The 13647-nt window shown below is 37.6% G+C and overlaps 1 protein-coding gene across 2 annotated transcripts in view; it reads right to left on the bottom strand.

The window, feature by feature from the left end:
* Nucleotides 1-5371: 5371 nt before the first annotated feature.
* Nucleotides 5372-13647, bottom strand: part of TOX3 (TOX high mobility group box family member 3) — a 101795-nt gene continuing 93519 nt past the window's right edge. For both annotated transcript variants that reach the window (XM_063112924.1, XM_063112925.1), the window contains exons 5-7: nucleotides 12190-12417; nucleotides 10557-10637; nucleotides 5372-6133 (exon numbers count right to left, since the gene is read on the bottom strand). In XM_063112924.1, the coding sequence (XP_062968994.1) occupies nucleotides 5372-6133; nucleotides 10557-10637; nucleotides 12190-12417 (1071 nt within the window). The remainder of the gene's footprint in view (nucleotides 6134-10556; nucleotides 10638-12189; nucleotides 12418-13647) is intronic.

Raw genomic sequence — 13647 nt, 5'->3', positions numbered from 1 at the left:
GAGACCATAACCAACATCCCTCCCAGTGCTGCCTGAGGTTTTACTCAGCAACAAAGCAAGGGCTCCTTTTCATCATTCATCACGTTGGAGTTCAAGCACCAAGAGGTACTTTTTACACAGCAGAAACACAGAAAATGATCTTTCTCTTGATACTAATGTAAGGATAAGGCTTATTCTACAGTTGCCATAAAAAAAAAAAAAAAAAAAAAAAAAAAGAAGCTTGATTTGGCTTTGTCGATGGTGTGTCCCTGCACCAGGAAGGTGGGAGTGGTATGAGAGAGAGCACAAAGTGACGGCTTTATTTATGCATGTGAATAATTAAATACTGAGATACATTTTCAAGTGGGGATCTTGTTCCATTTTTCTTTCAGCTTTTAGTGCCAACTGAATTGTCCCTTCTAAAAAATTAGACAAAGCCCATCATGCATTCAGTCAACTCTGATCATACCTTCCTTACTCATAACTTTAGTGCTTTTTGAGTTAAGCACACTCCCAAGCAGACCTACAAATTTGATCCCAGACTTCCCTTCCAGTATTCTCCTGCTCACCTCCACAAAAGCATTGTGTGTCCACTTTTGCTAGATTCTCTACTGCTGTTTTGAGGTGCCTGTACTTTCAACCTGAATGGCTTTTCTCTGCTTTCCCTGGGCTGGAGATGTCTCCTACTTCTATCTACCTAGATACGTACCAGGATACGACTTCCATCTCAGCCTATTGAAACCCTATGCAACCTTCAAGGCACATTTTAAGTGCCTATAATTTCATGCAGCTTTCCCTAATGCCCCTAACCAATTACAATCTCTCCCCTTTCTAAACGAATTTTAATTTTTGCAGATAAAACACACACACATACACATGTGTTTTATGTCTCTTTTGGCACACATCATGGTTTGGTGGGTATTTTCTCCACCCCAATAAAAAATGAAAGCTCCTAAAGTTAAGGATGGCCTTGTTCTTTTATCATTTTATTTTTTTAAATGTTTATTATGGAAAATTTCAAACATACATAGAGTAAACAGAAGGCCCTGTTTATTTTTGCATCTCCTTTGGGAGCTATCACAGTGTTTTGCATGCAGCAAAAGTAAATTTAAGTAATTAGGGCCTTAGGCAAATGGAGCTGTCTGTCTGCATATCTGACTCCATGTCTCCTGGATGGTTAAGCTTTTCCTCAGTGACACACACTGACACACACAACACACACACCTGTAGGATCACAATCTATGCTGACTAAACCCATCCACCAGCTTTAAAATTCAGGGAAAGTGTTTATCCTTGAGGTTAGTGTGAATAGTCAGTAAAGCTAACTATATTTGCGTGAATATTTAAAATTGAGAAAAATTTATATAGTGAAGAATATTTTCCAAGAGAATTCAAGTCTGGTTGTGTCTATGTGTGATTTCCTTAATAAGGCATATTTCTTATAAATGCACAATATTTGGTGGATAACCTACAAATATAAGAGCTTTTGACTCATATCAGAATTACAGGTTTTATCTCACATTAACTGATACAAATAACATTTTTAAATGTCCTCCCCTTCCCAAAACCTCAACTTCAGACTCCTAAGTCTACTGTCTTAGACGCATATTTTTTTAAAACTTGTGCCTACTTAGCCCACTAATTTTTGCGATTACTAAGGGTGTGCGTGCGTGCGTGCGTGCGTGTGTTGGGGAGCGGTGGGATCCTTAAAGCAAACCAGAATTCTAGAGTGATAGATTACATGTCCATGCTGTGTCATATCCAATTAACTCAAATTGACTGTACACTGCATTATTCTGTTAGTGCATGGAAGATCAATAAATATGGGGAAAATCCACTGCAGCTCTCCACTTTCCCATGCGCATCTTGTAGGTCCGAGGCGGATCATGCTACTGTGATGTGAACGCCACGGCTAAGGCAGGCAGGTGGTGCATAGACACCATTCAAACTTGGCCTATTCAATCCCAACCCCTCTCACTCTCCATTCATGCATAGCAAAACACCATCTGGTCCTATTTTGCCTCCAGCAATCACAGCTGACCAAAAAACGATAATAACAGCTGTTACAAAACAAAAGCCAAACAAAGGGGGTTGGGGGAGGGAGTTAAGGTTAGATTGAAGTCCAGTGCTGAAAAATGCTCCATGAAGTGAGAAATGGGAAAGAAACCATTCAGATGTCTAAAACCCGCTGAAAGGACAGGGAGGAGGACTCCTACTTAAACCTGAGATATTAATCCATCTGTCTAGAAAGCCTTCAGACCTCCGTCAGGTGGTAAGATATTGCAGAAATTAAGCGGCATGAAGGCATTTAAGCTTTTGTTCTTTGAGTCGGGGACTAATGACCTGGTATCAGCTCAAAATGAAAACTCCTTACGTTCTTTCATCATATGGCCAGTGGCAGTACAGGTTAATGCAAAAAAGAACATGTTTAGCCAGAGTAATAAAATAATGTCCACACAGCAGGGGGACAGACAAGGTGTGTGTGTGATGGAGGTGGGGGCGGGGGGAGAGACTCGTTAATGTCTGTAGGCCACTTAAGAGGGGAGGCACTCAGGCCATTCTGGCGTCACACTAATCAGATACCACATTTCTCATGCCTATTTTTCATTACCCTGATTTATTTCTGACCTGGAACAAAAAAAACTAAACCAAGTACTTACTTCAATCTCAGGAATAGAAACCAATCACATGTGTAAATTGAAATACAAGTTAATTCATAATATGCTTTCATGAATCCTGAGAAAAATAATTTGGTAACAAAATTGGAGAATTCCTTTCATGATTCAAGCCTTCCGACATTTAAATATATAGTTTTGCCTGGTGATTAATTTTTTAAACTGTAGGGATTATACTTTTTTTTTTTTCCTGGAATCAACCGTCAGTGGTTTAGCAGCATTTAATCAAATGTGATAAAACCTAAGATTTATAAAATCATTTAATAGATGTTACAACACCTGCTTCTAACTGCAAACAGTTGAAAACAGACTTCACTCGCAATTAAGTCTTATCAGTAGTGACATTTTTTTCCAAGCAATACTTCATGGGTTTTCAAAATGACAATTACAGAACTAATACACAATTACTGTCACATGTAGTTTAGCAATTAATTTTGAAGACATTTGTCTAAAGGTTTCACAACAGAATATAAAATGGTTCTTATTGTTATGTAACGTTAGTTTCAATTCACAGAAAATCTTTTACCATCAGCTCTGCTTCGGATAGGTCTGATGCAAGCAGATCATTTCTTTGTGGAATACAATCACCCCCTTGTAGATGTGATTAGGTATCATTCTAAGACTGTTTGAACACTGATACCTGTCAACTAATACATCTTATGAAAAGCTTCAATATAGACATAAATTTTTCTACAGCAAGAAATCTATAAATTTATAATTAGAATCTCTTGCTGTTCAATATTTGTACATAATACAGAGTATGAGAGGATTATGAAATATTGAAAGCTGAATTCATTATTCATAACCCACAACATACAGTAAATATTCTTTGAAATACAACAACTTGGAGGAATCCATATTCCATTATTTTTGAAAGTCTTGCACACAGTAGCTATGGACAGCACCACGCATACCCTCATGTTTTCCAGATTAGGATTCTGGTCAGGGTTGACACTTGCTGTTTTTAATTTTCGTTTTATCATAAGCAGTTTAAGACTGTTGCCAGTGGTAATTTGCAATTTTTATCAAGACCTCTTCATTATAGCTTCTGACAGGACAGATGCTGTAATTAATCATGCAAGACAACTGGGGATAGTGGTCATACTGCTCTCAAAGAGGAGCCACTACAGAGCAAGAAAAGGGGGAAGAAATGGGCACTGAAATAATTATTTTGGCTTAAGAATTAGTATTCACCATCCATTTTAATAGCACAATGACAGCTACTTCTAGCCTCCAATATCAAACGAATGCTTTTTTCTCTATGCTTACCTTACACTTGCATCTTAACAAAAATACAATTACAAAAATATTCCCCAGGGGTTGTTTATTTTTTTAAAGGGCCCTGATTTGGGGTTGTGCAATCCAAATTCTTAGCCATGAATATCGAATTTCCAGTTGGAAATGGAAGATGATGCCCAGGCTGAAATAAAACTTGGCATATGGCATATTTCCCATCTTAAATGTAGTCAAGGAACCAAAAGTGAAATTTGACATATCATTTTATTTGAAAAGTGAACAGTTTCCTTGTTGTTGCATCAAAATACAGTCCACAGTTTTTACTGAAATGTGTTTATTCTATAGCAAGATAAAAGCATTTTTGTTTTAGTTAAGCAAAATACAAACAACTTAATTGCTGCTATCGTAACTCATAAAAAAGTATAAAACAGCATAAAAACACAATAAGCAACGTAGCAATGAATGGTTTATGTCACCAGTGTTTACGTTAAAGCCTCGTTTAAGAAAACTTTACAACACATGATATGAAAACTTACAACTTTGAAAGAAAATATTTACATTGATTATTCCAGATGTGGTGTGCCTTTTAAATATTCTACCGGTATCACATCATAATAAAAACTCTTGCTTTTTTCTTTTTAAATCTTAACTTTTGTAATAACTGTCTTCATTTAAGTGCATTTCCCTTTTAAAAATACAGTGTTTTTATTTTTTGAAACTTGTCACTCAAAACACGGAATATAATATTCACATTTCTTTTCTTCTAATTGGAATGAATATTATGGGCTAACAGTGGTCATAGATATTGTTACAACATATACAGTGGCTTGATTTGGAGAAGTCATGGATAAAAAGTGGAAATGAGTTAATAATTGAATCTAATCACTTGCATTTTTTTTTTTTTTTTTCTGGAGAGATTTAGGAAAAAAAATAAGAGCTTTGGCAAAAGTCTGTGTTTTACATTATCTTTTTCATGACAAAAAAAATGCCATCAACAATTCACGTCATACAAATGTTTGTATGAAACTGGATCTTCATACTTCAGGTAGTTACCACTGTGCTTTTTATTTTTAGGGCTTCAGAAGTTCAAATAGCCTGGAAGTGTGATTCACTCACTTCTGGAGGAATAAGGCCATTTTCTATGACTCAGAGAGGCCAGTTTATAGTCATCAGTATGTCCCAGGATTCATTAAACGGTTTGATTCACATATTGTAGGTATAGCCTGAATAAATAAAAAAGGCATCACATAAAAGAGCACAGCTTTTCTTGTTTAAAAACAAAGTGATTTATAGTCAACTAAAAGATGTTACCCCGCTACACTGTAGTTCTTATTGCCTATCTAATAGACACTTGAGAGGACCGTTTGATCTGTCACACATTTCTGCATAACCAACACCACCTTACAAGGTTCAGCCACATATGCTTTACCCTCCTATGCCACTCTCCTTGGTATCAACAAATCCATCTGCCACGTGCTTCTTCAGAAAATACTGACCTGCGATAATACTTGAGTCTGTGTCTGAGACTGTATTTGTGACTGGTGCTGCTGGGAGGCTGGCTGGGGGCTTCCGATGGCAGGGAGGGGGGATGTTATCTGAGAGGCGACGGGGGAGTGCTGCCGAGGAGAAGGCTGCGACTGGTGCTGCATGTGTTGCAGCTGCTGCAGCTGAAGATGCTGCTGCAGCTGCTGCTGCAGCTGCTGTTGGTTGAGCTGCTGCTGGAGATGCTGCTGCTGCTGCAGGTGCTGCTGCATGTGGTGCTGAAAATGCTGCTGCTGCATCTGCTGCTGGATTTGCTGATGCATTTGGTGCTGCTGGAGTTGCTGCTGCTGCATCTGCTGCATCTGTTGTTGTTGCTGCTGCTGCTGCTGCTGCTGCTGTTGCTGCTGCTGCTGCAACTGCATCTGATGCTGTTGGGTTTGCACGGAAGGGCTCACTTGGGTGGAGGAGGCTGAGCCAACCATGGTCGTTCCCATGGAGCTGATCAGTGGAGCCCCAATGTTCGAGGGCATGTTGGCTGCAATGGTGACCGATGTGACAATCTGGTTCATGGGGAGTCTCATGGTTAGAGGTTTGGGAGCAATTGACCTAGGGAGCGATTGCTGGAGAGTCTGAGGTGATGCGGATACTGTTCCATGTTGAGACAGTGGAGTGTTGAGAAGGAGGGAGGATGTCAGATTGGTCGACGCCAGGGTCTGCTGGACAGATCGAATGGTTTGGGCTTCTGCTGATTCAGCAGCAGCCTGCATTTGGGGGGAGAAAATTCCAGAACGTTATAATATGAAAGTATTTAAAATATTTTGCATTTGGAGGGAGAAAATTCCAGAATGTTACAATACACGATACACAATATTTAAAATATTTAAGTTTATTTAAGTATCATAAATTGATTTAGAAAGCGGCCACCATTATTCATTTATCCATGCTCCCCATATCATGCTTTGTCATGTGACTTTTTAGCTCCTCCCATAGGTGGAGCCAAATTCCCTACTCCTTGAGTCTGGGCTGGTCTTGTGACTTTGCTTTGGCCAAATGAAAGTGATGAAAGTGAAACTGTCCCAGTTTCAAGCTGAGACCTCTAGAGACCTTGTACCCTTCCACTTTCTCCCCTTCCACACCCTGCCACTGCCATGTGAATGAGGACAAACCTGTGGCTCAGTTACCCCACTCAAGAGCCAGCCAACTGCCATATATCCAAATAAGTGCAGCCCCCTCCAACCTGCAAGCTAACTGCAGATAGAAGAGCAGGGCTAGCTGACCCTGCCCAGCTTAGGCTAGATCTGAAGAACCAGCCAGCTAACTGGCATTCTGAGATAAATGCTTATCTTTAGGGGACTGCACTATGGTTGCAAAAGATAACTGATATTTAAGAGCAACAATTCTGCAGCATTTCAGTCTGTATGAACCTCACCACTGAGTAGCATGTGTAGAAAGATAAGAGTGCAGACTGCCTGAGTTCAAATCCAGCTCTACTGCCTAACAACTTCATCAGATGGGCAAGTTAATTCACCCATCTGTTCCTCAGTTTTCTCACACACAAAATGGGGTTATATGGTATTTACCTGTGTAGAGGTACTGAGAATTAAATCAACTTGTGTCTTAAGCATGTAGAACAGTGTCAGACCTATAGTAAGCACTTAGAAAATGTTAGCTATTTTTATGAATTAACAACTACTACTACCACCAGAAGACTACCACTGCTAGAAAACTTCAAAGCCCTGTGTTTCATCAAAGTAGAGAGTAGAAAAGTAGTTACCAGAGGTTCAGCAGGGGAGTGGGGAAAGGGGAATAAAGAGAGGTTGGTTAATGGATACAAAACTGCAGCTAGATAAGAGGAATAAATTCTAGTGTTCAGTAGCACTGTAGGGCAACTATAATTAACAACACTTATTGTATAATCTCAAACAGCTAGAAGAGATCATTTTGAATGTTCCCAACACAAAGAAATGACAAACGTTTGAGGTGATGAATATGCTAATCACCCTTGATTTGATCATTAAACATTATATACATGTATCCAAATATCTCATTGTATCCCATAAATATGTACATTGTGATGTGTCAATAATAATAATAAATGAGTAAAATTAACTTAAAAAGACCTGTTTATGTGATTATTTATAACAGTGCTCTCTTGAATAGAAGAAAACATAATTGGACTCCTCAGAGTTATTAAATTGAAGTACAAGTTCAGACATGTTTTAGTTTACCAACTATTTTCGAAGATCACAGATAAGGGGAGAATGTTCAACACTCACATGACCCACTAGCCTATTATAAGATAATCAGCAGATCTAGGGCTCAAAATGGGGAGAAACTACCTATTACATTCTGTGTTAAAACACATCATTACCTCAACAAAAATAAATTATTTTACTAATGTAACAGTGATTGGAATTATTCATCTTAAAGACTATTTTTTCCTCCCATTCAACACAAAATTAAGGTTGGTGGGGTATAAGGGCATCTTGGAAGCATCAAGTTGCCATCCACTGTCTTTAATGATTTTAAATGCTTACGTCTAGATTTTTATTACTCAGATTTATAAAATCCTACGATTGGAAGGAACCTGATAAAAGTGACCTTATCTGGAAAGTCACCCAATGTAGGAAAGGCCATTTCTGATGGCTTCTGTTTGAACGTGTCATCATTGTAAAGAACCCTCCGTTGGTGGACACCTCTCTGCTTATTAACAAAAGCTCAGTGGAGGGTCACATTCTAAAGTTTTAGGATAAGAAGAAACTCAGAAACATTCAACATTTCATCTTCAAGAAAACCATTAAATCACCCATAAAGTAGGATGCACACAGTTTTGTACTCATAAACATGTACATAATTCTCATATATATACTCTGATATTTAAAAATCACCAAGCTAGTAATAAGAAAAAAACCACAAAGAAATCTTTATGTAGACACCTGGGCAAGTTGCATCACTGTGCCTTTAAAATGCTACCTTAATGGTAAATGGATATGGGTGGATGATTGTAGAGTTCCTCTTTGCCTGCCAGGTTTACTCCCCTGTGGTTCAATAGTAAGCTTCTATTGATTTATTTCATTATTGTGAAGATTTGAAGTGACAGTAGAGTCACATCTAAAAGGAGGGGTCCCAGGCTCTGCATGTGGAGGCCTAAGTTAAATGTGTACATGATGCAACCCTGTTGTTATTTCTTATGTTAGGAATGAAATCTTGCTCGCTGTAACCTTACTTCCTGGATACGTTATTCTATCCGGGGTACAGAGATCAAACTTAGCTTTCGTTATATGATGGCCCTTTATATTTGAAGACTAAGGTCATATGCCCCCAAATCCTCACCTCCCTGATTCTTTCAATCATTCTAATATGATTTGATTTTCAGTTCTCACCGTCACGGAGACAATTCTTTGGAGGGCCTTCAGTTGGTCACCGTCTCTCTTTAAATTGTGGGGTCCAAAATAGAACCAATTCTTCATATGTGATCTAGTCATCACCCTGTACAATTAGATGCTGCCTCCTTTGAGATCCCTATATCAGCAGCTATTTATACTTTTGGTTCAGGTTGAAATGACTCTAAACTTATATCTGAAGGACCACTTTAGTAGCCTCTCAGGTCTCTGAAGATAAATTTAGGATCTTCTCAAATGGCATTTAGTGAATTAAAAAAACAGTATTTTAGACTCATTCTTCTAAAATTCTCTCCTATTGGTTTCTTAGGAACATTACATTCCATTTGGAAATTTTTCTGAAACCTGATTGTAGTGTACAATGTATATCTTTTAAGTTATCCCTTCTAAGTCAGTCACAGACTTGATGAGCCCAATCATGGTTGCTATTTCCTGAATGTCTTTTGAGATGTTGGGTCTTGTCTTAAATCTATGTAAGGTCAATTATTCATGCTGTCATGCACAGAAGTCACCTATACCTGCTTCTGGGTAAGTGAGTGAATAAATGATCCACTTAAGAAATACACGCACACTGTACTCTACTCTCTTTACTCCATCTGATTAACCACCACCTGCACCTCCATTCTGAATATCTGTAGCCCACATAATCAGTTGTTTTCTGGCAACGTGCAAATCTGAATATAAAATCAGTATATCTTCCAACGTATGTCTTCCAGAGTCTCAGAAAAAGGTTTTTGCTATTGACCTGATGACTGTTTTCTTTTTCTACTGACATGGCAAGTGTCCCAAAAGCTGTCAACAAAGGCAGGAGGACCTCTGTTGATCTGATTCTGAGCAGCTGCCAATGCAGATCTTTATACAAAGAAGAAACAACTCAGGTGAAGAAGAGAAAAAAAGAGAATAAATCCCTTTAAAATGGCTTTGAAGCTCTACGTTGTACTTAAGACAACAATGACAATAAAATGGTATCTCTGATTGCTGGAAGAAACTTATCAAAAGCAAAAATATATTATATTTTATCCTCTAATATATTTGCCTAATATAATGGCAGAAATATATTAGATCTTATACTGGAAATTATCCTCCCCAAAGCCTCTCTAAATTCTAGGAAGGCAAAAGACAACATTAATTAAATATTAAAATAATCTAATGTAACAGCTCATGCTCCTTTTGGATCAAGGTAATAATTATCTAGAGTGACATTTGTTTGGGATATTGGTACATTTTATAATACATCAGGGTCCATTGTATACTCTATGTATAATATATAATACATATGCTTTTTTTTAGTACTTGGAGCATAATTTTATTTTAAATAATCATGAGGTTTATTTATTTACATGATGAAGAACAGTTTGGTCAAAAATACAATATCTCCTGTTAAAATAATGTAACCATTGGCGAATTTATGAGATGATGTCCAAAAATGCCTAACAAACATACCCAGTTTAAATAGAAAAATTAACACAGAGCCCAGTCCCTGACCAAAAAAAGAAAAAAAAAAAATGAATCCATTTAAAATTTATCTATATACACGTTCATAAAAAACAGCGAATCTTTTGGAAACAATTTAGATTCAACAACAGCTTAAATTAACTCGTATTTTTCATGTCATCATTTGGGTAATCTCTAAAGGAAATAAATAAGTTTATGAGTCGTTCAAGAGGCTTTTTATCAACTCTCAGAGGAGTTGCATTTATGTTTTCCATGCTTGAGAGAAGCTTTCCCCATTGTAACTATTTCAAAGACTGCCCTCCCCCACCCCCCACCGCCAAAGGTTTACCTTAGAAACGAGGCTGGCCCGGTATGCAGCCAGGGCCTTCAGGTATTCTTTTTTGGCAGCTTCCGTTTTCCTTTTATATACCTATAAAAAGACCACAGTTAGTACCACCTTTAACATATACATTCTCAGTTATAAAATAACTGCTGCACAAATTAGGTCACATAAACATAACATATAAAAAGCTGGTCTCCTTGGTTTTGATTTTTAAATGTTAATACACACACAGAGCTATTAAAACAAAACAAAACCCTGCCACCCTCACTGGAACATAATTTTGATATTTACTATCTCCGATGAGAAAAAGATTCCAGGCTGCAACAAAGATTCCTTGAGAGTATAGCTGAAGGCCTTGTGCTAAGGCAGTAAATAAGGAAGCAAGGAGAATAAGCTTGGCTACAAACGCCTTAGATCATATTAGAGAATGTAATGCGTTTCTCCATCAACGTCTTCTTCCCTTCGCACACATTTCTAAACTATCCCAAATCAGAAGACTAAAAACAACAGGTGGAATGTGTAAAGACAGAAGAGAAAAGACGCAGGCCTTTCAACCTTGGCTTTCTTTCAGAGAAAATAAAATAGAAATAGTGAAAGATGGGAGATTTCCACTAGTGAGAGCAATGAATTACATAAATAAATCCCACTATATTAAACATGATTTAGGCTTCCTTGTCTTAAGTGGTCTCACGGCTGACCAAAGTACAATTATCTTTCTCTCCAGAGTTTAAAAGTTAGGTGTAGCAGTTTCCCAGTCCCTTAGAATTACAATTCTGAGATAGAATAATCAGTCTGCTCCATACAGTGATAAGCTCACTGCAAATGAACAGGAAAATTCTACAGTGGCACCATCCCAATGAAACAAGCTAATAGGAATGACTTTACGAAATGAATTCATGATTTGAAAAGAAAAAAATCAAGGGTTTTCCACTTTTCATTCCTGCAACAATTACTCTGTTTTATCACTAATAGGGGTCGATTCTTCCATGGCTATGTAAAAGTTAACTCCTATTAATGGTAATTGGAGTTTCATGCAAGGAGCAAGAGGAGGACCGACCCCCAAGGAACCCATTTGTGTGGAGGAGTTGCGTGAAGGAGAACAGGAGACTGAGCCCCGAAGGAAGTCGCTCCCACCAGCATGGCTAATCTCTGAATACCTCTCATACTGCCAAGCTTTAAAATGAACTTGGAATAAAATTTCAAATGCCTAGTGACAATAATGAGACATGCAGAGGCGGCTTCAAAGTTTGGAAACCCACCAGGATAGCACAAGCGTTCAGAAAGATGATCAGTGGCAAGGAAAGCAGGATGGACCTAATCTCTTTGTAGTGCCCTTTTTGAACAAAGGGAAAAAATTCCACATTATTTAAAATGAAAAGATTATCATCAAAAGTCTATGCTTGCAGGAGACTGCCTGGATTTCTTCCAACCCTTCTCTGAATGTGTTCTGAACAGGTACCCTTAAGCTGACAGAGAAACTGAGAGAACTGGAGAGTTGTTTGGATTTATGTTTGTGCATTTTAATTCCATAGCTTAGACAGGCTTGCATAAGAAGCGATCACATTAAGTGAATGTATACTCTCAGAAAAGGTGTAAGGAATACTCTGTAATTTTTTATGGCCGTGATGGAATGCCTTACCTGCTTTTGTTCTTCTCCAAGGCTGTCCCACATAGAGGCTACGATTTTTGAGACCTCTCCGAAGGTGGCATTGGGGTTTTGACCTTTAATTGCAGCCTGTGTGTCTCTAAAAAATAGGGCATATGCTGACACTGGCTTCTGTGGCTCATTGGGATCTTTCTTTTTCTTTTTCTTTGGAGTCTTGGGCTTCTTGCCAGAATCTGGAGCAGCTCTTTTCTCTCCAATGGCCTGCAAAGCAGGAAGAAAATTCACTGCCTAGAATGGACTTGCAGAGAATGCAGCAAGACTTACTCAGATCCATAATTGTTCTTTTAAGGTTTTGTGAAACATCATCAACAGATGAATCACCACCAAAAGCGGAGGAAGGGTAAATTTGCTTAGAGTTAACTGGACAGCAGAAATTAGCATTTAAAACATTGATTAATGAGACCCAGAAGTATCTTCATGATATTTACAACATATGCTCTAAATAGCAATTATGACTAATGAAAAACAGAACACTCTGTACCAGGCGATGCTATATATATGCTATGCTACACATGTATACATGAACAAAATATTTTACATTTTCAAAGATTTTATAAATAAAACCTAAATAATATTCAGGATGTTTATCATCATATTCAGATATTTTAAATGAGGTCCCTTGCCATAGTCACATGCCATATGTATGATCGGTCTGAATTGATTTTTTGAGGCTGATTTTTTTTTATTTTACCAGAATGTTACTTTGCTAATGGGTCTCCGGAAACTCAAATGGAAATTAGCTACAATCTCTACAGTTGCACAATAAGGGAAAGGTCATTTATTTTCTAAAATAACAACAACTTTCTGAAGAATAGGATAACAAGAAATGTAAAAATGTCAAAAGTCCTTTAGCTGGAGATAAAAAAGCAATTGATACACTATAAAATTACAAACCTGTAAAAGAGCAATAGTTTACACTTAAAATCACCAAGACTAACAAGAAATCTAATAAGAAGCTATTTATTGTAGATGGTAAGTGACTACCATGAGAATACTGCCATAGAGACTCACACATATTCACAGTATGAACTCTGTGAGATCAGAACCATAGAAACGATATGGGTATAGCTCCCAATTTATATACGACTAAGCTCCATATTCACCAGCTACTGTCATCAAATTTCAGTGATCATATAATATGCTTACCAGAGGAGAAGAAATGATTTATCAACCTTGTTTTATTTCCTCAGATTATAGTATGATTATATTGAAGATAACCTTGCAATTAACTTCATCAAAAACCCTGAAGTGTTTGACAAAATCTGTTTTAAAAGCCAGCCTTGGGCAAAATCAACCAAGATAGATTCCAGTTACTAACAGACTGGCTTTTTTAATGGCCTTGAATTCTAATTCAGGTTTTCTAGAGCGTTATTACTTTCTCAATGAGGGTCATTTGGAACTTAATCCAATTACTAAAATTCTCAGGGAGGA

This window comes from Cynocephalus volans, chromosome 10, assembly GCF_027409185.1.
Source record: "Cynocephalus volans isolate mCynVol1 chromosome 10, mCynVol1.pri, whole genome shotgun sequence".
NCBI classification, from domain to species: domain Eukaryota; kingdom Metazoa; phylum Chordata; class Mammalia; order Dermoptera; family Cynocephalidae; genus Cynocephalus; species Cynocephalus volans.
The sequence above is the reverse complement of the archived record's forward strand: the minus strand, read 5'-3'. Positions and strand labels throughout refer to the sequence as shown.